Source organism: Entelurus aequoreus, linkage group LG23 (genome assembly GCF_033978785.1).
Source record: "Entelurus aequoreus isolate RoL-2023_Sb linkage group LG23, RoL_Eaeq_v1.1, whole genome shotgun sequence".
NCBI lineage: Eukaryota > Metazoa > Chordata > Actinopteri > Syngnathiformes > Syngnathidae > Entelurus > Entelurus aequoreus.
In genome coordinates this window covers 30,170,491-30,197,125 of record NC_084753.1, presented here as the reverse complement: position 1 = coordinate 30,197,125, position 26,635 = coordinate 30,170,491, and the positions used below count along the sequence as shown (strand labels likewise).

The following is a 26,635-nucleotide window of genomic DNA, read 5'->3' as shown; positions in this document are numbered from 1 at the left end:
TCCCTAATCACACCAGTGTACCGTGAGATATTGTTTGGTGTGCCGTGAGAAATTATGCAATTTCACCTAATTGGTCGGAAAAATATTTTTTTCAAACCAATAATTATAATCCGCAAACCGTTGTAGAGTTTTTTTTGTTTGTTTTTAAATTGACCAACCAACATATATTTTTAAATTAAGGCATTTTCAACAACAAGAAAATAAATCAAAAGCAAAGAGAAATAATACTAAAAAAATATGAAAAAAATAAAAAAGACGAAATAAAAAAGACAAAAGGGGCCATCTAAATAATTTTAAATGTTTTTAACAAGGATATCAATTGAAGGGCTTTTGTACTTTTAATCAAATTCCAAGATGTTATTGTTAATTTAAAAGCATTAAGCCAATGGGGAAAATGTAGGTTTTATTTTCAGAAATCCACAATGATGTATAAAAAAATTAGCTTGAAGCATAATAATATTGATGAGCATTTCTAAGTTATTATTATTTATAAATATGCCAAATTTGATCTGTTCTATTGCAAATTGGGACATCTCCACACCCTTGTTTCTAAGCCTATCTCTGATCTCCTCCCAAAACACATGTACACTCCCACATTCCACAAACAGATGATTGGCATCCTCTACAGCTCCATATATATGACAGCCATCAACCTCCATGTTAAATTTGAGTTTAAAAATATATATATATATGTATAGATTTTTTTATTTTTTAAATTGTTTTGTCCTGTCCAGCTTCTCAGGCAAATTGATTAATTGAATTTGATTGATTGATTGATTGAAACTTTTATTAGTAGATTGCACAGTACAGTACATATTATACCATGTAATACTCTTCCATACCAGTAGATGACAGCAGGTAGCTCACTGCTTTGTAAGCCTACTTTGAGACAATATAAGTAATGATGGTTATGGTTTGAAGTCATATCGAACAATTGCGCCGGGTATTTGATGAGAACGACTTTATATTGTCGATAAAGGCTATTGAGTTTCGTTTTTTTTTACATTTTCTGCTGGCGGTGTCTGTCATGTTTTGGTTACTCGGGTCACAGGACAATACCGGAACCATTGTAAGGGGAACTTAAGGGCGGGGGACACAGGATATGATGACATGTGTTGTGTGTTGGACACCTGGAAGTGGAAAAAATAAGAGCGGGAATAAAAGGCAGAAAAAAACAATAAGCTTTCTTTTGGTGTATTACTAAGCTTAGATTGCTAATAAGTGACAAGTTTGGCACACAACAATGGCAACGAAGATGGGATAGTATCCCCCTGGATTTTTTTCAATGAAAAAAATGTGCCTTGGCTCAAAAAAGGTTGAAAAACACTGCCTTAATGGATAAACATATACTTCAGCAATTCCTGTGAATAGTTATGTCGTGAACAAATGCAATAATTTACAATTCCATATTTCATTAAGCACCATCATTAATTACATGCTCAAAATAACTTTTATGAAGAATATTATATTTATCCAGCAGACACAGGACTAAAGCAGCCTTGCAACTCTTGATGTTTCAATCAAACAAGTCAGGTGACAATGTCTTGGATTTAAAAAAAAAAATTCGTTTAATTAAAAATAACGTTTTTAATATGAATAAAATAATACTTTACGCTGAGAGAGGAAGTGAAGAATTAAATATTAAATGTTTCCAATTCTTCCCAAAATTAAAGAAATACAATTTAAAATTATTAATGGAATACACCCTTCAAATGATTTTTTTTAAAAACTTGATATGGGCATCTACATTAACATTATGATTTGCCTGAGAAGCTGGATAGGACAAAAAAATAAAATAAATAATAATAATATATACATATTTTTTATTTTTTTTTTTTTTATTATTTTTTTTTTTTTAAACTTAAATTTAACATGGAGGTTGATGGCTGTTATATATGTGGAGCTGTAGAGGATGTCAATCATCTGTTTGTGGAATGTGAGAGTGTACATGTGTTTTGGGAGAAGATTAGAGATATGCTTAGAAACAGGGGTGTGGAGATGTCCCAATTTGCAATAGAAGAGATCAAATTTGGCATAATTATAAATGATAATAACTTAGAAATGCTCATCAATATTATTATGCTTCAAGCTAAATTTTTTACACATCATTGTGGATTTCTGAAAGTAAAACCTACATTTTTCCCATTGGTTTAATGCTTTTAAATTAACAATAAAATCTTGAAATTTGATTAAAAATACAAAATCCTTTCAATTGATATCCTTGTTAAAAACATTTTAAATTATTTAGATAGCCCTTCTTGTCTTTTTTTGTCATATTTTTTATTATTATTATTTATTATATTTTATACACTATCTGTATTTGCTTTTGTTTTCTTTCCTTGATGTTGAAAGTGCCTTGATTTTTGTGTGAATTATAAATGTATGTTTGTTGTTTAAAAAAAAAAAAAAAAAAAGAAAGAACAACGTAATTTCCGGGACAAGTAGAAAAAAAGTGGGCGTGTCTTCAGGTAGATCCGTCGCACGCGGGTGAGTATTAGCCGTGATATAACAAATTTTGCTGTTTTTTTTGTGTTGCTTTTACAAAATTCATCCTTTCCCAGCTTTGGAAAACAATTATCATCGAACGTGATGTAACACTGCGGCACAAAAAGGGCGCTAAAATAACTTTAGCGGGGTAATTAGGAGACTGTTGTTTTGGATGCTAACTAATTAGCGCCGAAGCAGCTGTTCGTTTTGTCTACCGCTGGTCCGTTGGGCTAAAGTGTTAACGCCAATACTGCCAAACCAGTCAACATCTACAGGAAAACAATTATGAAGATAAGATAATGTTTTTTTTAAGCTCGCAGTGTAAAAGTGGCAATGACGTTTTGAATCGCCATTAGTGTCGACGTCAAGATTGGACACTTGGGGTGGCCGGATCGGTACAGAAATTGACAATGTCGATACTGAAGTAGTATCAGTGTCGGATCGATATTTTTTTTAACGTTTTTTGGCGGTCATATTTTTACATTTTTGTATTTAAATGTTTAAAAACTCAGACTTGGCGTGCAAATAAACAATGGATTTCAATGACAGCCAATCGTCGGATTCATATGATTTGCCGTATCAACCACCACACGTGTGTATATATATATATATATATATATATATATATATATATATATATATATATATATTTATTAGAGATGTCCGATATATGCGTTAAAATGTAATATCGGAAATTATCGGTATCGTTTTTTTATTATCGGTATCGTTTTTTTTTGTTGTTTCTTTAAAAAAAATTTTATTAAATCAACATAAAAAACACAAGATACACTTACAATTAGTGCACCAACCCCAAAAAACCTCCCTCCCCCATTTACACTCATTCACACAAAAGGGTTGTTTCTTTCTGTTATTAATATTCTGGTTCCTACATTATATATCAATACAGTCTGCAAGGGATACAGTCCGTAAGCACACATGATTGTGCGTGCTGCTGGTCCACTAATAGTACTAACCTTTAACAGTTAATTTTACTAATTTTCATTCATTACTAGTTTCTATGTAACTGTTTAAAATGTTTTTAATTTATTTATCTTATTTTACTATTTTTTTTAAAAAGTACCTTATCTTCACCATACCTGGTTGTCCAAATTAGGCATAATAATGTGTTAATTCCACGACTGCATATATCGGTTGATATCGGTATCGGTTGATATCGGTATCGGTAATTAAAGAGTTGGAGAATATCGGATATCGGCAAAAAGCCAATATCGGACATCCCTAATATATATATATACACACATATATATATGTATATGTGTGTGTGTATATATGTGTGTTTGTGTGTGTGTATAAATATATATATATATATATATATATATATATATATAATGTTTGTGTGTATATATATATACATATATATATGTGTATATATATATATAATGTGTGTATGTATATATATATATATATAATGTGTGTATGTATATATATAATGTGTGTATGTATATATATATATATATATATATATATATGTACAGTGGGGCAAAAAAGTATTTAGTTAGCCACCCATTGATTGTCAATGAGTGGCTGACTAAATACTTTTTTGCCCCACTGTATATATAATGCATATGTGTGTGTGTGTGTGTATGTATACATACGGCAGGGGCGGTTTAGCTCGGTTGGTAGAGTGGCCGTGCCAGCAACTCGAGGATTCCAGGTTCGGTTCCCGCTTCCGCCATCCTAGTCACTGCCGTTGTGTCCTTGGGCAAGACACTTTACCCACCTGCTCCCAGTGCCACCCACACTGGTTTAAATGTAACTTAGATATTGGGGTTCACTATGTAAAAGCGCTTTGAGTCACTACAGAAAAGCGCTATATAAATATAATTCACTTCACTTCATGGCGCGGTTGGGAGAGTGGCCGTGCCAGCAACCTGAGGGTTCCTGGTTCGATCCCCACCTTCTACCAACCTCGTCACGTCCGTTGTGTCCTTGAGCAAGACACTTCACCCTTGGTCCTGATGGGTCATGGTTAGCGCCTTGCATGGCAGCTCCCGCCATCAGTGTGTGAATGGGTGAATGTAGAAATAGTTTCAAAGCGCTTTGAGTACCTTGAAGGTAGAAAGCGCTATACAAGTATAACCCTTTATATATATATATATATATCGTAGTTTGGAAAAATGTGTAATGGCGTCCAGTTACTGTTGAATCACAACTTCAAAAATAGCTAGCAGAACTGCACAAAGAAAGGGGCAACTTGTGGGAAAAATTAAATCCAAAACCATGGCAAGTTGTTCTCCAGACAAGACGAGACAATTTGACCTTCAATCGCCGTGAGACGACATCGTTGAAGCGAATGCTGAGCGCACATTGCTGCTTGGAGTGAGGAGAAGCTTTGCGTCCGTGTTTGTACTACAGTTAAGTGCATTGGAAACATAAAATGTAGATTGGTACTCAAACTGCTTTAATAAGATGGAACACAAGCTCAGCAGAAACAAAGACGGTAGAGAGGAAGTCTGAAGTCACTTTTATCGGACATTTGCGTCAAAACATGTCAAGTCTTTTCTCAAACCAATCACACATGTCCGGTTGGCGGATTCAATATAATAGCGCTACGCTTCACATCCGGTCTAACCAACAAAACAACAAAAAATCGTCTCAGTTATTCTGTGATATTTCTACCTAAATAAATGTTTTCTGGTAGATTGAAATGAAGTGTATTGTAATGATGTGAAGGAGGAAAACTTTCTCTCTTTGAACTGCTACCACTGAGACTAGGTCCAATACTGCAGGCATGCCTGCCACTGCCCTCTGCAGCCCACATTGAGTAATTACAGTTGACTACAAAATATGACCATCGCTATGGTATATTCTTTTAGAACCTGTTCTGATGATAGTCTGAAATTGTAGAATGTTTAACAGGCTGAATATGACATTTTATCAATACATAGGTAGAGAAGGTTAAAACATGGTCATGCAGAGATATAAATGCCATTAACTTGTGCTACTGTGCAGAAGTTTGGGACAATAATTCCATGAGCACACTAATCCACTCATCACCCTGCAGAAGAAAGCAATAAGGCTCATTCATAAGGCAGGATATAGAGATCACACAAATATTTTTTTCTTACATTCAAAATTGAAATGTAAAGATCTTGTGGAACTACAAACAGTACAAATGACATAAAAATAACAATAAAGTGTAAAGTGGGTAAGTGGGCCAGGTAGGATGCCACCTCCTCTTTGATGATATTAGCAGGAGTCTTGCTGTCCATGTCTTTGCTGGCAAAGGTCTCTCCAAAAAGCTCTGCCATCGCCGACTTCTTTCGTGGAGGAGATGTGTCCAAGTTTGCTCCTTTTGGCTCTGCAGCTTAACCCTGCATAAACAAATTAATTAAAAACCTATTATTTCTTTTCATGTTTCATAGACAGTGAAAATGTGGCAATAATATTTAATAAAAGCCATTATTACTTGAAAAACTAACTTATTTAGATTTAAATTGATCATTTTAAATTAATATTCTTTTTATTTACCTCATCACAGTCTTCAGTGCCCTGACTGCTCACAATCTCAGTAGTGAGGTGACTGTACGTCCTCTGGCGTAGGGCAGGGTCCATGTGAGACAGGCACTTGAACCTCGGATCCAGGGCAGGCGATCTGTGAAGGTAGTCCTGTAGAGTAGGGGGTGAAGTGTATCTGGGATTCAGGTCCTCTCTAATGCCAGTCTTGACATCTCGAGTGATGGTGCTGTCTTCCACACTTGGAGCCATGTATTGTAGAATCCTTGTTTCCAATGGCAGGATAATTGACACAGTTTTGAGGGGTTTAAGCACCTGGAGGACCTCCTTTGCCACTCTCACATCATCATCAGACAGGGTGATGATGTCTTTGACATTTTTCTTCAGGGTCTTGTCGGTCAATGCAGAGTACATAGCTGCCTGCTGCTCCAGATAACACTCCCAACATATCATAAGTGGAGTTCCACCTTGTTGGGACATCATGTATGAGCTTCGGAGTAGGCAGCTTTATCATTTCTTGCTTTGTCTTAAGCACATGAGCAGCTGTTGTGCTTCGGTGGAAGTAGGAAACCACCTTCCTGATCCTCCCAAAGATCAGGAAGGTGGTTGAAATGATGATGATCGTGTGCCAGGGCATACATATATTATTTATTTAACGCGTAAATATCATAGTCTACAACTATTAACATATCTACACTATCAACTTCAGATCTATATGTTAATTCTAAGTTTGGGTTTTTTTTATGTTGTTTTTTTGTTTGTTTGTTTTCTGCCTTTTTCGTCAAAGAACACTGTTTTTATGGCGAACACACAAAACCAAAAATCTTCCACAAAAATTTTTGAACTATGTCGATACAGCGGGAGATACAAGTGAAGTTTCCATGGACTCACAAAGACTGAAACATGGCACAGAATGAAGTTAAAAAGGTTGACTTTGCACTCACCTTATTGTTTAACAAGAAGTCTTTCTTTTGACAGCCCCTCGCGGTAAAGTTGTCCGAGTGCCAACTAAGGCAGTATTTGTCATTGATAAAACTTTTGGCGAATCAAAATTTAAGAAATTGTAACAGAAAGTTAATTACTTTCAAGATGACCAATAAAATCGCAATAAACGGGGAGGGAAATTAGACCCGGTTATCTTCTCCAAGTCACGACACTGACATTGTATTTGTGACAGTGCGCTTTCTCCCGGCTGTCAGCGCGCTGGTGCGTCCTCGCTCTCCTGGCCAGAGAGAGAGAGATGTGCCGGTCTTCTAGTGACGGCGTGATAAGAGCGCACCGTCACAATCAGGGATGATGTTTGTTAAGAAATTATCGATTTCCATGCCATTATCAAATCCTTACTGAACCGATTCCTTATCGATTCTCTTATCGAATCCAGATAAGTTGTTGTATATGAAAAAAAACACAATACTTGGTTTGACAAAAGCTCACTTTTATTTTTTAAGAAAACAATAAAATAAAATAAATAAATAAATATTGACTGTTGTTACCCCAAAAATTGTTTTGATAAAATAAATAAATATTGACTGTTAGTGCCCCTTTAAGTGGGCCACCTAAGAAAAATACATGCAGGGAAAATCCTGCATTCATTTGTATTGTACAGCACTTTACATTTGAAACACATCTCAGAGTAATGGTGTTGTTTACTTGTTGCTCTATTACATGTCAGCAAAGTACAATTATTAACCTACTTGTATTCGTCTGTGTTTACCAAGTTGAAGGGTAGGAGATTTTTCAACATCATTCTCGTTAACTTGCTAGTAATGTTGTTACTCTCCTCCTCACTCATCTTGCTGCGCTCTGCATACCTCGCCATGATAAATGGGTTAACGCTCTGTGCTACAGAGCAAACACTGCCCTGGTCACTCTGGCTGTCATCATCTGAAATAGGATAACGTTAACATTATCTTAATTCACATCTTGTAAGCACTAGTTTATTAGACAGACCTGCAAACTCTGGAGTGGTGTAGGCTACAAGATACCGTTAACGTTATCAGACACATACAAAAAGGCTAATGTTAACGTGACCGTTGGCCACTGACTATGCTTAGGTAACGTTATTCTAGCTAATATTACTGCAGTCCTGGTTGACATTCGGTAACGTTATTTTAGCCTAAAGGCTACAAGTGAGCAGATATGGAAATTAACCTGCAACAGTTAACGTTAGTTACTCATCGGCACTATCACTGGGACTGCAGGTTGAAGCAGAGGAAGAGGGGCGTGCTTCGTCATCTCTGTCGCTGCTTCTCCATGTGTCGAAGACACGACACGTTTCTCTAACCTTCAGGTTATGTACGGCCTGAACATGTTTCAACATGTTTGTTGTACTGCTCCCCTTACAGGAAAGCGAAGCCTGGAAATAATTGCAGATAGCCGTTTCCTCGTCGTATTTCTTAGTAAAGTGAAGCCATGCCTTGGAGCGTTTTTTCCGGTCCATTGTTGTTGCTGCTTCTGTATCTGCCGCTGAATGACTGAGCTACGTCATTTCCTGTGACGTGCCACAGGACATATCCTGTGACACAGGATTCGTTCCCAGGGATTCGAATAAAGAACCAAATCTTTTTCTTTACTATAGTGGCTTCGATAACGGGAACCGTTTCTCAAAAAGGGATTCGAATCCATGGAATCGATTCTTTTCTTATCGAACAATCGGGAGAACCGGTTTTCGAACATCATACCTAGTCACAATAAACAAAACACAGGTGGAAAGCGATAATCGATTAAAAAAACAAGCAAACTGGAGTTTTGACCCGGAGAAGACAGGGTCGGTAAAAAAAAACAAAAAAAGTCTGCGTCCCTGGGACACGCGGACTTACGGAAATGCGCGTCCTTTGATTTCAATGCGTAAAAAGACACAAAAAGTGCGTTCACACTATTATATATACATATTTATCTGAAAAAAATGGGCATAGTGTCCCCTTACGTCGGCTTACCTGGCCGGTTAAGGGGGCAAGTGCCTGACCTAAATTCACCAAACAGCTGACGTCCTTCCAAACCCTGATGCAACTAGTGCAGGGGTCGGCAACCCGCGGCTCCGGAGCCGCATGCGGCTCCTTGACCACTCTGATGCGGCTCAGCTACATGCATGCCGACCCCCTCGATTTTCCCAGGAGACTTATGGATGTCAGTGTCTCTCATAGACTACTCCCAGGGAAAAATAATCCTATTAACACTCTAATTACTATATAAAGGGCGTGCCCTAATTGCACTGCAGTAATTGTCCTCTATAGCATTTACTTACAGCGTGCCAGGCCAGCCACATGTTGTATGTTGTTACTACTTGCTCACACAGGAGACAGCAAAGCATACTTACTCATCAGCCACACAGCTTACACTGACGGTAGCCGTATCAAACAACTTCAACATTGTTACGTTACAAATATGCGCCACACTGTGAACCCACACCAAAAAAGAATGAAAAACACATTTCTGGAGAACATCCCACTGTAACACAACATAAACACAACACAATCATTACCCAGAATCCCATGCAGTCCTAACTCTTCCGGTCTACATTATACACCCCGCTACCACCAAATCCCCCCACACATCAACCCCCCCCCCCTCTTCGTGGTTGGTTGAGCGGAAGAGTTAGGGCTGCATGGGATTCTGGGTATTGGTACCGTCAGTGTAAGATGTGTGGCTGCTGAGTTAGTAGCCTTGCTGTCTCTTACGTGAGCAAGCTAAAGCTGCATTCCACTTGTGGCCGAGCAGGTACACTGATTGGGCAGACTGTAGAGGGTGCCAAATGCAGTGTCATCACACTCTGATATACGGGAGTCTCCCGGGAAAAAGGAGAGGGTTGGCAAGTGTGACGCAAGCGACATTCATCCAAAACTCGCGGGCTGCACTAACATCAAATTCCCACATTAAAGTGCGTGCCGGTGCGTGTGTCTGAGACCCCTGGTTAACATAGCACAAAGCATGTAAGCTTTGTATGCGGTGTTTTTCATTTTAAATTTTAAAAACATTTTTGTGGCTCCCATTACTTTCTTTAATGTGTGAAACTTGCCAAAATGGCTCTTTGAGTGGTAAAGGTTGCCGACCCCTGAACTAGTGTATCTCTCGGAAAATCTCAGAACAACTCAGCTGTTGTCGGTTAACCTTTGACACAGGCTTCCGAAATGGCTGCGCCCATGTTGTTTATACCGATTAATGTTAATTATGCCATGTATTAAACAGTTGAAAATGTAAGAAAAAAAAGTCATGTCGCTGTGTTTTTATCAATTTATTCGACGAAACAATTACCTTACAATTGTCCAATATAGGGATGTCACGGTATGAACATTTCTTATCAAAACTTCCAACGGTTAGTTAGTTTAGGTTATTATCGTAAAACTGTGATTGATATTCAGAATAAAAATGGAATAGCTTAGTTGCTCAGACAGCAATGTATTTATTTAAGTTTAGAGTGGGGTATGACGTTAGTAATAGGGAAGGATTTTATGTTAATGATAATTTACTGTATGTCTTCCAGATCACAACCATTGTGCACATGTTGCTGTTGAAAAGTGGGATTATGGATATTTTGAGCAAGTGAAACTGCCACAATGTCATCCCAGCTTGGACTTCCGGCGCGAGGCTCAAATATAACAGTTCTGATTACCGAAGTACATTCATCTCCCAATAGTCCGTTAGTTGAGTTTTGGGGAAAGTTGAATCAGGTCAGGACATTGGATCATCAATCCCTGTCTCCGGTTAATTTATTTCAAGAGTTGGAAGGAAATCCAGGTGACCTGTGCTTAGTTAAAATCAACCTTACGTGGTACAGGTGCCGCATCGTCTCAAGAAATGGATCCAACTGCAAAGTGTTCCTCATTGATGAAGGGATCACATTCATCACCACCACAAAGTTGCTGGCATGGGGTAAACTGGAGCACTTCCATCTGCCACCTGAAGCGGAGCGATGTGTGCTTGCCAATGTTTTGCCACTCTCACCTGAAAATAGATGGTCCCCAGGTGCAATAGAATTCCTGAAATATCTTCGAGGACGGGAATCAGAGGCACATGTACAAGATGTACTGGTTCAGCAAAAAAAGCTTATTCTGGACATCCCATGCATATCCAGACAAATGTATGAAATGGGATTAGCAAAGAAACTGGGTTCCAGCTGGTTTCTGGACGTCGTTAAAGCTTCAGATCCCCACAGTAGCGGTAAAATGTCTCCAGCAGCTCTGCCAATCCCTATAGGTGAAGTTGAGCAACTGCAGAATAAGGAGTTGTACATGTATCCACAGCTGCTAGCAGGAGCGGTGGAGACTGTTGTAGTCACAGAAGTGACAAATCCACAGCGAGTTTTTTGTCAGTTGAAGGTCTTTTCCCATGAGTTGAAAAAACTCTCAGAGCAAATCACACAGTGCTGTATTGGTAGAACGGCCAGTTGCAGTGTAGGTCCTGAAATGATTGGTTTTCCATGTGCTGCCAGAGGAAGTGATGGCAGGTGGTGCCGCTCTGTTCTACAACAAGTACTCCCAACTAACGATCTGGTTGAAGTACTGAACGTTGACCTTGGTACAAAACAATTTGTTCAAATGGAGAATGTAAGACCATTGGCTCCAGAGTTCTTCCGAATGCCAGTTGTGACATATCTCTGCTCCCTCAACGGAATTATTGACCGTGGGGTTGGCTGGACAAGCACCCAGATTGACTACCTCAAGACCCTACTCTTGCACAAGACACTCATTGCCAAATTTGAGTACCAAGGTATCTCAGAGGGTGTTTACTATGTTACTCTCTATGGTGACGAAAATAAAAACCTCAACAACTTGTTCAGTTCCAAAGAGAGCTCTTTGCACGAGAGTGAAAAAACACTGCACAATTATGCAATCGGAAACGCATCATACAGCAGCCCACATCCCTTCCAGCTTAAAAACAATGAAGGAAAGCTTTTGCTTTCTGGACAAACCTTGGGGGATGGGGAGAGAATGAACATGTTTTCAGTTGAGAACCTCCTTCCCAACTCGTCACACATGGCATGGGTGGCTCATGTCTGTAACCCATCTGAGTTTTGGATCCAAACACAAAACCACGCAAAAGAGCTGGATAAATTAATGGATAAGATGCACCATTTGTACCAACATTCTGATAATAAAGACGTGATAGAAACCCCTACCGTTGGCACCTACTGTGCAGCTAAAGCAGACGATGGTGTCTTCTACAGAGCTGTTGTGTCGGAAGTTGGAAAAGCACACATCAAGGTGTTCTTTGTGGATTATGGAGACACCAAAGAGGTTGATGGGAGAAACATCAGAACTCTCCCTGACATTTTCAAAGAACTGCCAAAGCTTGCGTTAAAATGCGCTTTAGTGGGTGTTTGCCCAAAAGGGCATACATGGAGTTGCTTTGCCATTGAGTATTTCAGCAAAATTGCCACTGACAAAATACTTAAGGTATACGTGATGGCAAAACGCGATGATACCCATCTTGTAACACTGACTAATTCTGAGGCATCAGGAGAAAAGGATATCAGTCAGATGCTGTGTTCTTCTGGCCTCGCTGAACGGGATGAGAAACCACCCAATATTTCCACGCACAATTCAAAAGCAGGATGCTCCGGTGTTTACAAAAACAGTGTGGCGTCTTTTCAGACACAAAGCATTTTTGATATCTCCAACAAAGAGAAACAAATTGATAAGTTCAAGGCATGTATGTTTCCCATTGGTAGTGTCCTGGATGTCAACGTGTCCTACATCAACAGCCCAAATGATTTCTGGTGTCAGCTAGCTCAAAACGCTGTGCACTTGAAATTGCTTATGCAAGACATGCAGGCATATTATGCTGGCAGTGAGTTTGAGCCTCTTACAGAAAGATCTTGTGTTGCTTGCCACCCGGACAATAGAATGTGGTACAGAGCTCTTGTAATTCACAATTACAAAACCCCTCTTGTGGATGTTCTTTTCGTTGACTACGGCCAGACAAGAGCTGTTTCTCTCTATGAACTGAGAAGGATCTGCCCAGAATTCCTCCAGCTACAAGGCCAAGCATTTCGGTGCAGCCTTTTCAACCCTCTTGAAGCCATGTCTGTTGTAAATGAGTGGAATGAAGAGGCAAAAGAAACTTTTCACAACTTTGTGGAAACTGCTTCCACTAACATATTACCATTAAAGTGCACTGTATATGCCGTCATGTACAATGAACAAAAGATAGTGTTCAACATGGTGGACCTGGAAACTCCATTTGAAAGCATCTGCACCATTATGGCCAATCTTGCCAAAGTTGAACCTGCCAAGAAAGACCCTGGATCATCTTTTCGCCTGGACACATTCTACTACTCTACACACAACATCAAAACTGGAACCGAGGAACAGGTCACAGTCACGTGTGTGGTCAGCGTCAATCAATTCTACTGCCAGCTTGAGAAGAATGCTGATGTGATAAAGGACCTCAAGGTAAAGGTAAATGACCTCTGTCAACAGCTTGCACGTGTGAAGACCCCAACAGTATTTGGAACATTGTGCTTTGCAAAATACACTGATGGACTGTGGTACCGGGCACAGGTCAAAGCCACAAGACCTTCAGTCCTGGTTCATTTTGTTGATTATGGTGACACAACTGAAGTGGCAAAATCAGACTTGCTTCCAGTGCCTAAAGAGGCCTATGACATCATGTCTGTACCTGTGCAAGCAGTAGTGTGCTGTCTCTCTGATGTCCCTGCAGATGTCCCCAGCGAGGTGAACGGCTGGTTTACAACAACTGCGACCGAATGTAAATTCAGTGCACTAGTGGTGGCCAAAGAACCCAATGGGAACCTGCTTGTGGAACTGTATCGGAAAGAAATCCAAATCAATTCGAAGCTTAAGAAGATCTTTCAAATAGAGTCGCAGATTGAAGGGAAAGTTATCTATGAGGGTCGGAAAGTAGAGACTCCCACTGCAAATAAGGTACCAAAAACAACTTTTTCCCCAGAAGCAATGCCAGTTCCTCCAAAAACCATCCGGAAATTAATGCTGGAACCAAAACCAGCACATCAAGTGAGAAGTGAGCAAGTGAGAAGTGAGATGCTAACTTCAAAACAGAATTCGCAAAATGGTCCGAGGGTTAAAGCCTCTTCAAAGGAAATGTACTTACCACCACACCTAAGACAGCACTATGATGGGCAAATGATTAAAAAACCAAGACAAGAACATCTCATAGTTGCAAACAACTCAAAACATAGTGATAGTACATTACCCAGCAAAGAATCTGACAATGTGCTCCCACAAGCGAAAAATCCTCAGCGCCCTAAACTTAAAGACATTCCCAAAAACTCGCTACCATCGGGTATGGAGGCAGATGTTTATGTCTCGCATTACAACAGCCCGTTAAGTTTTTACGTACAGCTTGTCCGAGATGAAGACAACATATTCTCCCTGGTTGACAAGCTCAATGACTCGCTGTCAACTCCTAAAATCAGCCTCGCAGGAGTGGCTGCAGGGGAAGTTGTTAAAGCCCAATTTGCAGGTGATTCCTTGTGGTATCGCGCAGTTGTAAGAGAAGTACTCTCCAACTCCATGGCTCTTGTTGAGTTTATTGATTTTGGCAACACTGCACAATTATCTACATCCCAGATCGCCAATCTAGATAAGGAATTTGTGCAGTTACCAAGGTACAGCACACATTGCATGCTAAGTGGTTGTGGATCTCTTGAACTGCTTGATGCAGAAGTAGTACAGACTTTAAAGAGAGATATGGGTTCCAATGCAGAGAAGAAGCTGAATTGTCAGTTTGTCCAACTGTCAGAAGATGTGTGGGAAGTCACTCTAGTGGATAACGGTGTGCAGATTCGGTGTGACGCTCCATCAAGGTGCCCTAAAATCTCTCCAGACTTTGAACACGTGGTGAAAAAATCTGCTCAGAACCCAGAAACATCACTAAAATCATGTTATCTCTATTACCACCCCATGAATTTCAAAGTGGGACAACAGTTACCGGTTTATATCTCGGCTGTATGTGATGCTCAGTCCTTTTGGTGTCAGTCTCTTGACTCGGTGGAGCTTGATAAGCTATCTGAAAGTCTCTCAGAAATTGGAAATGCTGAGAGTAATGAACATGTCAGCATTAGCACTCTCTCCCCTGGCACTCCATGTGTTGCACTTTTTGCTGAGGACCAGCTTTGGTGCCGTGCAGAGGTGTTGAATAAAAATGGGAGGGAGCTGTCCGTTCTATTTGTAGACTACGGAAACACATCTCAAGTGACCGACTCAAATGTCAGGGAAATCACAGATGACCTTTTAACAACTCCTCCTCAGGCATTTTTGTGCAAACTTGAAGGTTTTGATGTGTGCCGTGGCTCTTGGTGTGATGGTGCTGTAGATGAATTGATTTCAATCACGGCAGACAAATTACTGCAGATGACTATCACAAAAATATCAAGCGATGATGGAAAGGACACATGCTTTGTGCAGTTGGAATGTGAAGGACTAATGATAAATGAAAAAATGAAAACCTGGTGGGTCAGTTCCACACCGGACGACAAACAGAATGTTGCACAGTCCTCACTTGATGAAAGACAACAGTCAACTGATCCCACAGAAAAAGTGTCCAAAGATGAAGCTCCTGAACTTGAAGAAATTGGTGTTAATGGAGCTCGAACTGAGAGACATGTCACTAATGACCTGCTCATGACAGTAACCCGTACCTCAGAGCACATTGAGAACTCTGTCGAAGACACTTCAGTTATTTCTCCTGAGTCCCCACTTGAACAGAGACATTTGTCAGAAAGCCAGAGCCCAAATGAGCGTGTAAACGTGGTCCCAACTCCAGAACGCAACATTTTGTTCAATGATATTGGAATAGAAGAAAACAAACTTCTCTTACAAATCATTGCCGAAAATGTTGGGGAAAGTGACCAGAACTATGATGAGGAATCTGCCTCAGTGATGCAAACAACTTGGCCAGGAGAAATAACATCTCCAGATCAGAGCCTTCAAAAGGCCTCTGATGAATCTGTGCTCTCAACGTCCCAATTTAAGGATTGGGCTGCCTGCAACATGAGTGCCAGCTCTGAAGTCATGAGTTATTCTGTTGGTAAGTACCATATTAGGTTCTTTCTTCTCATGATCATACATTCATTTTTCATGGAAAAAAAACTTTTTTATTGCATTTCCAGCACAAAATAAAGCTAGCAATGACTGCAACCTGACCAATTCAAGTCCAATTACAAGTGGGATGTCTATGAAAATGGTAAATTATTTTTTTATCTGCGGGAGTGGTGGATGCACATTAACACTACAGACTGTGATTACAGAATACTGTACTGATTAAAAGTTGCTTTATCCATTGTAATTAATAGGGGTGTGAAACGCAGAAATATAATTTACGTTACCAGTGTTTCTACCCCGAGAGGGACAAGCGGTAGAAAATGGATGGATGGATATACCAGTTTTTCTCAACTAATAGTGTTTCTCAGCCCTTTGTTGGGCCGCAAACGCCCCGTTGAAGGCTGCCATAATATCGGTTTCTCAGCCGTGGTCCTTATGGGCTGCTGCGGTACACAGTTGTAATACACTTCTCCACCACTTTGTGGCTGTAATTACAATATCAAACAAACAGAAGAAGTCTGGAGCTATAGGCAAAGAGAAGCGCAGAAATTATGACTACATTGGTGAAGCTGTATTTTCATTTGCACTTTAATTTTGATAGTTAAGTTAAGATACACAGTCAATATTCATTTAGTTTATTTTAGTACAACATATTTTTCATCAGGTATTATTAGCCCTTTATCTATTTGGTTAGTACTGGTTTTTCTAATCAACCTGACCTCAGCCCAAGGTTAATGTATTAAATAAATAATAATCTTCCATATCATTTAACAAGGTTGTAAACTAAGTAGGTTAGATAAAATTATTTAATATGAATAAAGTCAAGAGTAAGATTACTAATTCAGTGTTAAAAATTGAGTGGGCCTAGGGCCCCTCTGTAGTGGAAAAGTTGGGCCCCGAGGTCAAAAAGGTTAAGAAATCACAGTGTAGCAACTGCCACTGTAGTTCTATCACAAGAACACATTGGGAGCCCTTCATGAGAAATAGATCAACATGTCCGTGTACCATACCATACCAACTTTATTTATAGAACCCTTTAAAAACAGGCAAAGGACAGACTAAAAAATAACATTTAAAACAGAAGTAAAATACACAATGAAAAAGCAAATACAAATTATCCTAAGAACTATTTGTTAGATAAAAAGCAGTTAAAAACAGTTAAAGTTAAAAACAGTTTAAAGTCTCATGCTGGGTTAAAAGCCAGTAAATAAAAATGGCTTTTAAGAAGAGTCTTAAAAGTAGCCAAAGAAGGGGCCTGTCTCACATGGCGAGGGAGATGGTTCCAGAGTTTGGGACCAGCAACAGAGAAGGCCCTGTCCCCTCGAAGCTTGCGCTTTGATTTGGGTACCTCCAGGATCAGCTGATCAGCTGACCTGAGGGACTGGGCGGGGGCATAGAGGTGGAGCAGCTCAGAGAGGTAAGGTGGGGCAAGACCATGTAAGGATTTAAAAACGAGTAAAATTTTAAAATGGACTCTAAAAGACACAGGCAGCCAGTGGAGGGAGGCTAAAACAGGAGTAATGTGTTCTCTTTTTCTTGTGTTAGTTAAAAGTCGGGCAGCTGCATTTTGGACCAGCTGCAGACGTGAGAGGGAGGATTGACTAATTCCAAAATACAAAGAGTTACAGTAATCCAGCCGAGATGTGATAAAGGCATGGATTACTGTCTCAAACTGTAGATAAAAAAAAGCTGGCTTTCACCAGTGTACCAATCTTTTGGTCCAATTTAAAATCACTGTCAATACAAAAGCCCAGTGTACAATGTTGCCACTTAAAATAATTTGAACTCCTTGAATTAAATTACATGTGAATTTTGCCTCACCTCTTTTAGGTTCCTTGTTATGACTTGGTCGCAGTTCTCAAAGAAATGGTACCTACATTTTGTACTGATCCCACTATAGCAAATCTACCACCTAATGTACTTGATACAAGATATATTACGGGAAAGTGACTTTGTATTGCTTGTATGGAGTGCCAAAAACCATTTAGTGTGAAGTTACACACTTATCTCGACTGTGTTTGTCGGAAAATGTCTATATGCAAGCCGTTTCGATTCTGTCCTGATTGAGAGTTAACAAATTACAATAGATCACACACACAAGGCTGTCAGCCAATGACTTGAGAAAAATATGCCAATTTAAAAGGTCCCCTTTAAAGTATTGACTTGGGATGCAACGATAAACTGTATTAATAGCTGCGTTTCCATTACCTTTAGATATAACACAAATATCGCAATAAGAAACTGGTAATGGAAACACCCATATTTCGAAAAACCTCTCAAATATTAGTTGTTTTTTGACTGCAGGGACTTTTTGGAATTCCTATAACCTTTTTAGTCCCCAGGCCGTTTTTCGTCATGTTCCGGCATACCGGAACTAGGGACTACGGCCCTCAGATCCGAGAACCATTTTAGCTCCTACTCTGAGGCAGGGTCTAAAGTAAGTCCCATAGAAACTAAAATACGTAGGTGTTTGATGATTGGTTGAACTGACGATCTACGCCCCGGATATGCGCTTGTCCTAGCCACAACACAGACCCGCCATATTTACTTATAGGATACGTAGGCCTATACGATCAGCACATACGGTAATTAATAAGTGATTTACTTGCTATCCTTTCGTCTTCCATGAAACTAAGAAATATCGCCTGTCGCTGGATTCCTCATGCCCTTACTCCCTCGGTGTACTCTTCCATTAAAGTTATCAGATGCCGAATTTTCCCACCCATTGTTATTATTCCTTAAAAGCAGACAATCATGAACACAGTATCCTCCGAGGTCTCCATTCTTGTTTCTCTGTTCACTTTTCGCGGTTCATTGGTTCGTTGGTTGTTTTGCAGTGGTGGGTGAGGCGCTAAAGTAATACGTAACGGGTCACGGGCAGATATGCGTCACATGTTTCTTACCAAGGTCCCCAGCATCCCCAGCCTTGTGCTATCTTCACTTTACATTGATTAAAAAAGCCACATCAAAATGGGCTTTGCGATACTCCCGCTGGCGCTAATGACAGTCAGCTGTTTTGGATACGATCGCTGTCGAACCTCCACCTGATGGGACAACTTTGACAAGCAAGACTTTTTCCTCCGTGTCATAAGAAAGGTGCAACATTATCTTATGTTTTTAGTCCTTGTTTACCGACAAATCATGATGTTAGCTTACGTGTTTTTGATTGATTGATTGAGACTTTTATTAGTAGGTTGCACAGTGAAGTACATATTCCGTACAATTGACCACTAAATGGTAACACCCGAATACGTTTTTCAACTTGTTTAAGTCGGGGTCCACTTAAATTGATTCATGATACAGATATATACTATCATATATACTATCATCATAATACAGTCATCACACAAGATAATCACATTGAATTATTTACATTATTTACAATCAGGGGTATGGAGGGGGGGGGGTAGGATATGGACAGCAAGTAGTGGACATAGAGAGAGAGAGAGAGAGAGAGATCAGAAGGCATAAGAAAAAGTATCTGCATTTGATTGTTTACATTTGATTATTAGCAATTCGGGGAGGGTGTTAGTTTAGGGTTGTAGCTGCCTGGAGGTGAACTTTTATTGCGGTTTTGAAGGAGGATAGAGATGCCCTTTCTTTTATACCTGTTGGGAGCGCATTCCACATTGATGTGGCATAGAAAGAGAATGAGTTAAGACCTTTGTTAGTTCGGAATCTGGGTTTAACGTGGTTAGTGTGTTGCTTCCATGCGCGTAAAGACCGACCAAGCAACTAAAAAAACAAAATGTAGCATCCTCCTTGTAGTTTGTACTGATGTTAAAGACAATATACACTTCATTACACATGTACTATCGATACTTTATAATTCCACGAGAGTTTTGCAGCGGCACACGCACGTCCGTGTGCTTTTTATATGCACTCAAAACATGCAAAATGGTTTCCTTGGCTCGTTAGTGCGTGCTGATTTTAGAAATAATTTACAATTCATTGCACATGTAGTACATCATCATGTTGCTAAACATGTTTTAATTCTATCAGTGTTGGATTTGAGCAGCACAGGCGTGCATGCTCTCTTTAAACACTGAAGAAAAAAAGAGATAACAATGTTCCCAGGGCTCTGTGTACATGCAGGTTGGTTTTAAATAATGTACATGGAGCTGTGGCCGCAAGGTAGTTGGTGCCTGTCGTGGCGGTAATCCCAGAACCCGTTGGTAGACACCGGCGGTGAGGGATGCCGTCAAGCTGACGAAAGAGTCCTATCGGGTCTTTTGGCTCATAGGACTCCAGAGGCAGCAGACAGGTACCGACAGGCCAAGCGGTATGCGGCTTCAGCGGTCGCGGAGGCAAAAACTCGGACATGGGAGGAGTTCGGGGAAGCCATGGAAAACGACTTCCGGACGGCTTCGTAGCAATTCTCGACCACCATCCGCCGCCTCGGGAAGGGGAAGCAGTGCACTGTCAACACCGTGTATGGTGAGGATGGTGTTCTGCTGACCTCGACTGCGGATGTTGTGTTTCGGTGGGGGGAATACTTCGAAGACCTCCTCAATCCCACCAACACGTCTTCTTATGAGGAAGCAGTGCCTGGGTAATCTGTGGTGGGCTCTCCTATTTCTGGGGCTGAGGTTGCAGAGGTAGTTAAAAAGCTCCTCGGTGGAAAGGCCCCGGGGGTGGATGAGATCCGCCCGGAGTTCCTTAAGGCTCTGGATGCTGTGGGGCTGTCTGGTTGACAAGACGCTGCAGCATTGCATGGACATTGGGGGCGGTACCTCTGGATTGGCAGACCGGGGTGGTGGTTCCTCTCTGTAAGAAGGGTAACCGGAGGGTGTGTTCCAACTATTGTGGGATCACACTCCTCAGCCTTCCCGATAAAGTCTATTCAGGTGTACTGGAGAGGAGGTTGCGCCGGATAGCCGAACCTCGGATTCAGGAAGAACAGTGTGGTTTTCGTCCTGGTCGTGGAACTGTGGACCAGCTCTATACTCTCGGCAGGGTCTTGAGGGTGCATGGGAGTTTGCCCAACCAGTCTACATGTGTTTTGTGGACTTGGAGAAGGCATTCGACCGTGTCCCTCGGGAAGTCCTGTGGGGAGTGCTCAGAGAGCATGGGGTATCGGACTGTCTGATTGTGGCGGTCCGCTCCCTGTACAATCAGTGTCAGAGCTTGGTCCGCATTGCTGGCAGTAAGTCGGCCATGTTTCCAGTGAGGCTTGGACTCCGCCAAGGCTGCCCATCGTCACAGATTCTGTTCATGACTTTTATGGACAGAATTTCTAGGCGCAGTCAGGGCGTTGAGGGTATCCGGTTTGGTGGCTGCGGGATTAGGTTTCTGCTTTTTGCAGATGATGTGGTCCTGATTGCTTCATCTGGCCAGGATCTTCAGCTCTCACTGGATCGGTTCGCAGCCGAGTGCGAAGCGACTTGGATGAGAATCAGCGCCTCCAAGTCAGAGTCCATTGTTCTCGCCCGGAAAAGGGTGGGTTGCCATCTCCGGGTTGTGGAGGAGACCCTGCCCCAAGTGGAGGAGTTCAAGTACCTCGGAGTCTTGTTCACGAGTGGGGGAAGAGTGGATTGTGAGTTCGACAGGTGGATCGGTGCGGTGTCTTCAGTAATGCGGACGCTGTATCGATCTGTTGTGGTGAAGAAGGAGCTGAGCTGGAAGGCAAAGCTCTCAATTTACCGGTCGATCTACATTCCCATCCGCACCTATGGTCATGAGCTTTGGGTTATGACCGAAAGGACGAGATCACGGTAACGTTATAGTTTGTCTGTGTTAGCACTGATAATAACAGTATCACTAATACTTGGTTAAAATTCAAGTCACGAAATAGAAATGTGGTATTATTGGCACTCTTTGAATGGTTATTTATCTTTTGTTGTGACCAGAATAGTGGACCTCCCATTGGCTCCAATGTAAGCAGACTTGTTATTTAGACATTTACTTTTTAAAATGCATTTGGTTTTTAAAACCCATCTGTCAGGTCTTTCATAATGATTGTGAACGATAGGCAAAATTCCCCCAAAAAGTGCAGTTCTCCTTTTAAGTGCCAGAATACAAACCAATATTGAAAACAATAACAGCATAGCCATTAAAACAGATAAAATACTAAGACTAAAACACTGTCAGTGAAACACTAAACTCAATGGTGGCTTTTCTAACAGTGTTTATTTATTTTAGTCATTTAAAAAGTTGGTTTCTTCTTATAAGATGACATTACTTTTTTGAGCACTTTTAACAATACCGTGATAATGAATTTGTAAAATGTTTTCATCCCTGGTACCAAACATATAATACCATACATCTGTCCTCTTATAGAACAACATGACAACTAGTGACGAGACTTTGGAAGTTTCTAAGGAGAATACATATTCAGGTTTTTTTTTAACTCTTCTTTCTCCATCCGTCAGCTGAATGGCAAGGCTAATAACTAATCATTTTATTGTCTGTGCAGATGTTCCGGATGACAGCAGACCTATTTTCACAGATGTGGTACAATATTCCAGGCGCATATTTCAGAAAACACATTGCAAAAACGTGCATGTTGGTAAAGTGCATTTCACATTTCAGGAGGCGATGCATCGTGCTGAGGAGGCAATGCATCGTACTGAGGAGGCGGTGCAGAGTACTGAGGAGGCGGTGCAGAGTACTGAGGAGGCGGTACATGGTACTGAGGAGCCGGTGCATCGTACTGAGGAGGCGGTGCAACCTACTGAGGAGGCGATGTATCGTACTGAGGAGGCGGTGCATCCCACTGAGGAGGTGGTACATCCCACTGAGGAGGCGGTACATCTTACTGAGGAGGCGGTGCATCCCACTGAGGAGGCGGTGCATCCCACTGAGGAGGCGGTGCACCCCACTGAGGAGGCGGTGCATCGTACTGGGGAGGCGGTGCACCCCACTGAGGAGGCGGTGCATCATACTGGGGAGGCGGTGCGCCGTACTGGGGAGGCGGTGCGCCGTACTGGGGAGGCGGTGCGCCGTACTGAGGAGGCGATGCATGCCACTGAGGAGGCGGTGCATCCTACTGAGGGGGCGGTGCACCCTACTGAGGAGGCGATGCATCCTACTGAGGAGGCGATAAATCCCGCCGAGGGGGCAACACTGGCAGGTATCTACACATGCCTTTTTGTCCAATAAGAGCTTTTTTCACCTTGTCCTCCTTTTAGAGGGCAGTATTTACACATCTTTACTGCTACACCTGTACCACTACGACCACTACTACTAAACAACCATTATTGTCTCTTACTTGGCAGATTCCTGTGGTCTAAGTGATGATGGTGTAACGACTGATAGCAATGATTGCTGCATCGGCGTGGCAGAGGAGGAAACGGTAACTTGCGTCACACAAAACTCAATGGTGGCTTTTCTAACAGTGTTTATTTATTTTAGTCATTTAAAAAGTTGGTTTCTTCTCATAAGATGACATTACTTTTTTGAGCACTTTCAACAATACCATGATAATGAATTTGTAAAATGTTTTCATCCCTGGTACCAAACTTATACCATACATCTGTCCTCTTATAGAACAACATGACAACTAGTGACGAGACTTTGGAAGTTTCTAAGGAGAATACATATTCAGGTTTTTTTTTTACTCTTCTTTCTCCATCCGTCAGCTGAATGGCAAGGCTAATAACTAATAATTTTATTGTCTGTGCAGATGTTCCGGATGACAGCAGACCTATTTTCAAAGATGTGGTACAATATTCCAGGCGCATATTTCAGAAAACACATTGCAAAAACGTGCATGTTGGTAAAGTGCATTTCACATTTCAGGAGGCGATGCATCGTGCTGAGGAGGCGATGCATCGTGCTGAGGAGGCGATGCATCATACTGAGGAGGCGGTGCATGCCACTGAGGAGGCGATGCATGCCACTGAGGAGGCGATGCATGCCACTGAGGAGGCGGTGCATCCTACTGAGGAGGCGGTGCATCCTACTGAAGAGGCAGTGCATCCTACTGAGGAGGCTGTGCATCCTACTGAGGAGGCAGTGCATCCTACTGAGGAGGCGGTGCATCCTACTGAGGAGGCGAGGCATCCCGCCGAGGGGGCAACACTGGCAGGTATCTACACATGCCTTTTTGTCCAATAAGAGCTTTGTTTTTTCACCTTGTCCTCCTTTTAGAGGGCAGTATTTACACATCTTTACTGCTACACCTGTACCACTACGACCACCACTACCAAACAGCCATTATTGTCTCTTACTTGGCAGATTCCTGCGGTCTAAGTGATGATGGTGCAACGACTGATAGCAACGATTGCTGCATCGGCGTGGCAGAGGAGGAAACGGTAACTTGCGTCACACAAATTTCCACATGCATGGTGCACACACGTGAGGTGATTTTCATTCTGTTTCTGCAAGTTTGAAGCATAAGTTAGCCTGACAATCACTAGTGGGTGTTTTTAATTACATATTTCTGCTTAGAACGTCACTTGTCTAATACATGCTGATTTATCAGCTTGTTTATTAGCACATACAGGCACAGACTAATACTATAAATACATCCACAGTGCATCTGGAAAGTGTTAAAGGAGAACAATTAATGTATTTCATTTTGGGATAAGGCTGTATGATTTGAAAAAAATGTGAAGTGCTGTGTTTTCCCGGCTGTACTGTAACTTATTGTACCAGCAGCTTTGAATATCATACATGGTTATTTTTTTATTAGCAATCGACCGAAACTATTTTTTTCAGGGCACTGCCTATTATTAGTAGTCAAGGAGGCCGATAATCGATATTTGGAGGCGATGTTCATTTGCAGTAAAAGTTATTCAAACATGAATATTAGTAAACAATTTACTAGGGTCTGACATGTTTAGTAACTTTACCATGGCAGTAACCAGGCGAAGAGGGCGCATACTTGCCAACCCTCACGATTTTTCCGGGAGACTCCCGAATTTCAGTGCCCCTCCCGAAAATCTCCCGTGGCAACCATTCTCCCGAATTTCTCCCGATTTCCACCCGGACAACAATATTGAGGGCGTGCCGTGATGGCACTGCCTTTAGCGTCCTCTACAACCTGTTGTCGCTTTTTGTCGATACAAACAGCGTGCCGGCCCGGTCACATGTTGTATGCGGCTTCTACAGACACACGTAAGTGACTGCAAGACATATTTGATCAACAGCCATACAGGTCACACTGAGGGTGGCCGTATAAACAACTTTAACACTGTTACAAATATGCGCCACACTGTGAACCCACACCAAACAAGAATGACAAACACATTTCGGGAGAACATCCGCACCGTAACACAACATCAACACAACAGAACAAATACCCAGAATCCTTTGCAGGGCTACAATATACACCCTCCCTCCCACCAAACCCCGCCCACCTCAAAGATTTCACTATAAGTACTTTTTGAAAGTGTTGAGCACATTTAAAAATACGTCGCTAACAATGATAACCGTGATAATAAACTTTCATACCGTGACGTCCCTAATTATTACTCTATAGACTTTAGGCCGCATTACTTTAATTAGCTTTTTTTCCCCCCCGTTTCCAAGGATTGTAGCAGCAGAATGACCGTGGAACTTTTGTCCTCTGCAGACGACTGCTCGGGTAAGTGTTGGAATACATTTTATTTCACTGCTTTGGAACGTGATCTTCTCATGCGTTAAATCAGACGTTTGCCTGCCAAACGTCATCCATTTGTCTCTGGTCGTCAACGAAGGATGCGAAGACGGCAGGCGCTGAACAAGATGGACGTTTGTCTGCGTTCAAGTTAAGTCCAAACACGTGTTAAGTTTGTCCTCGTGTTGTTATATTGTTCAGCATCTCGATAGAAGGGTGTAGCGTCGCAAACACTTAATATCTTCAAACTTTGCTTTGATTGTTTTGTTAAATATCAAAAAAGACAATTTTTGGTGTCATTTTGGAGCTTTTCATGCACAATTTTTGGTGTCATTTTGGAGCTTTTCATGCACTTTTGGTTTACTGTGTGACAGTAAAGTTTGTTACAAATTTGCTATCATTGAACGTCTCATTTATTAGCGCGTAGAAAAAGTACAAATGTGGGAATGAAGGCACATAACTACATTCTGTGTTGGCTTACATTTTCAACTGAGTCTTTGATCCACGAGCTAACGTCAGTCACAGAAGTACAATACTTGATTACAATCATATCAGAAATTGCTGGTAATAATCACATTTAAATAAGTTTAAACCAGGGGTGCCCAAACTTTTTCCACTGAGGGCCACAGACTGACATATCAAAAGATGCGGAAGCCATTTTGGTTGTTTTCACCTTCAAAGAAGAAGAAAATGCTAATTTAGTAGAAAGTTTGCGCAGATGCTGAAGCACTAAATCTAAACTAAAATGCTAACAATTAGCATACTTGCCAACCTTGAGACCTCCGAATTCGGGAGAATGGATGGGGGTTGAGGTGGGCGGGGTCAGGGTTAAGGGGAGAGGAGTATGAAATTCAAGTATTTCTTATATATATATATATATATAAGAAATACTTGAATTTCAGTGAATTCTAGCTGTATATATATATATATATATATATATTTAAATTGTATATATATATATATATATATATATATATATATATATATATATATATATATATATATATATATATATATATGTGTATATTTATATATATATATATATATATATATATATATATGTGTATATTTTTATATATATATATATATATGTGTATATTTTTCTATA

The 26,635-nt window shown here is 40.9% G+C and overlaps 1 protein-coding gene across 5 annotated transcripts; it reads left to right on the top strand.

Annotated features, from left to right (window-relative positions):
- The first annotated feature begins 2,418 nt into the window (after positions 1-2,418).
- Positions 2,419-25,920, top strand: tdrd6 (tudor domain containing 6). Of its 5 annotated transcripts, none has more exons than XM_062035071.1 (14): positions 2,419-2,487; positions 10,445-15,972; positions 16,055-16,128; positions 17,817-17,855; positions 22,266-22,323; positions 22,402-22,436; positions 22,518-23,058; positions 23,204-23,280; positions 23,475-23,532; positions 23,611-23,648; positions 23,727-24,015; positions 24,165-24,241; positions 25,461-25,515; positions 25,580-25,920. In XM_062035071.1, exons 2-14 carry the CDS (start codon positions 10,518-10,520, stop codon positions 25,648-25,650), a joined length of 6,867 nt encoding a protein of 2,288 aa, XP_061891055.1. In that variant the 5' UTR covers positions 2,419-2,487; positions 10,445-10,517; the 3' UTR covers positions 25,651-25,920. The 5 variants fall into 5 exon arrangements, with proteins under 5 accessions (XP_061891055.1, XP_061891056.1, XP_061891054.1 ...); XM_062035072.1 differs by having other exon boundaries at positions 22,402-22,439; positions 23,611-23,645; XM_062035070.1 differs by having other exon boundaries at positions 22,402-22,439.
- The last annotated feature ends 715 nt before the right edge of the window (positions 25,921-26,635 follow it).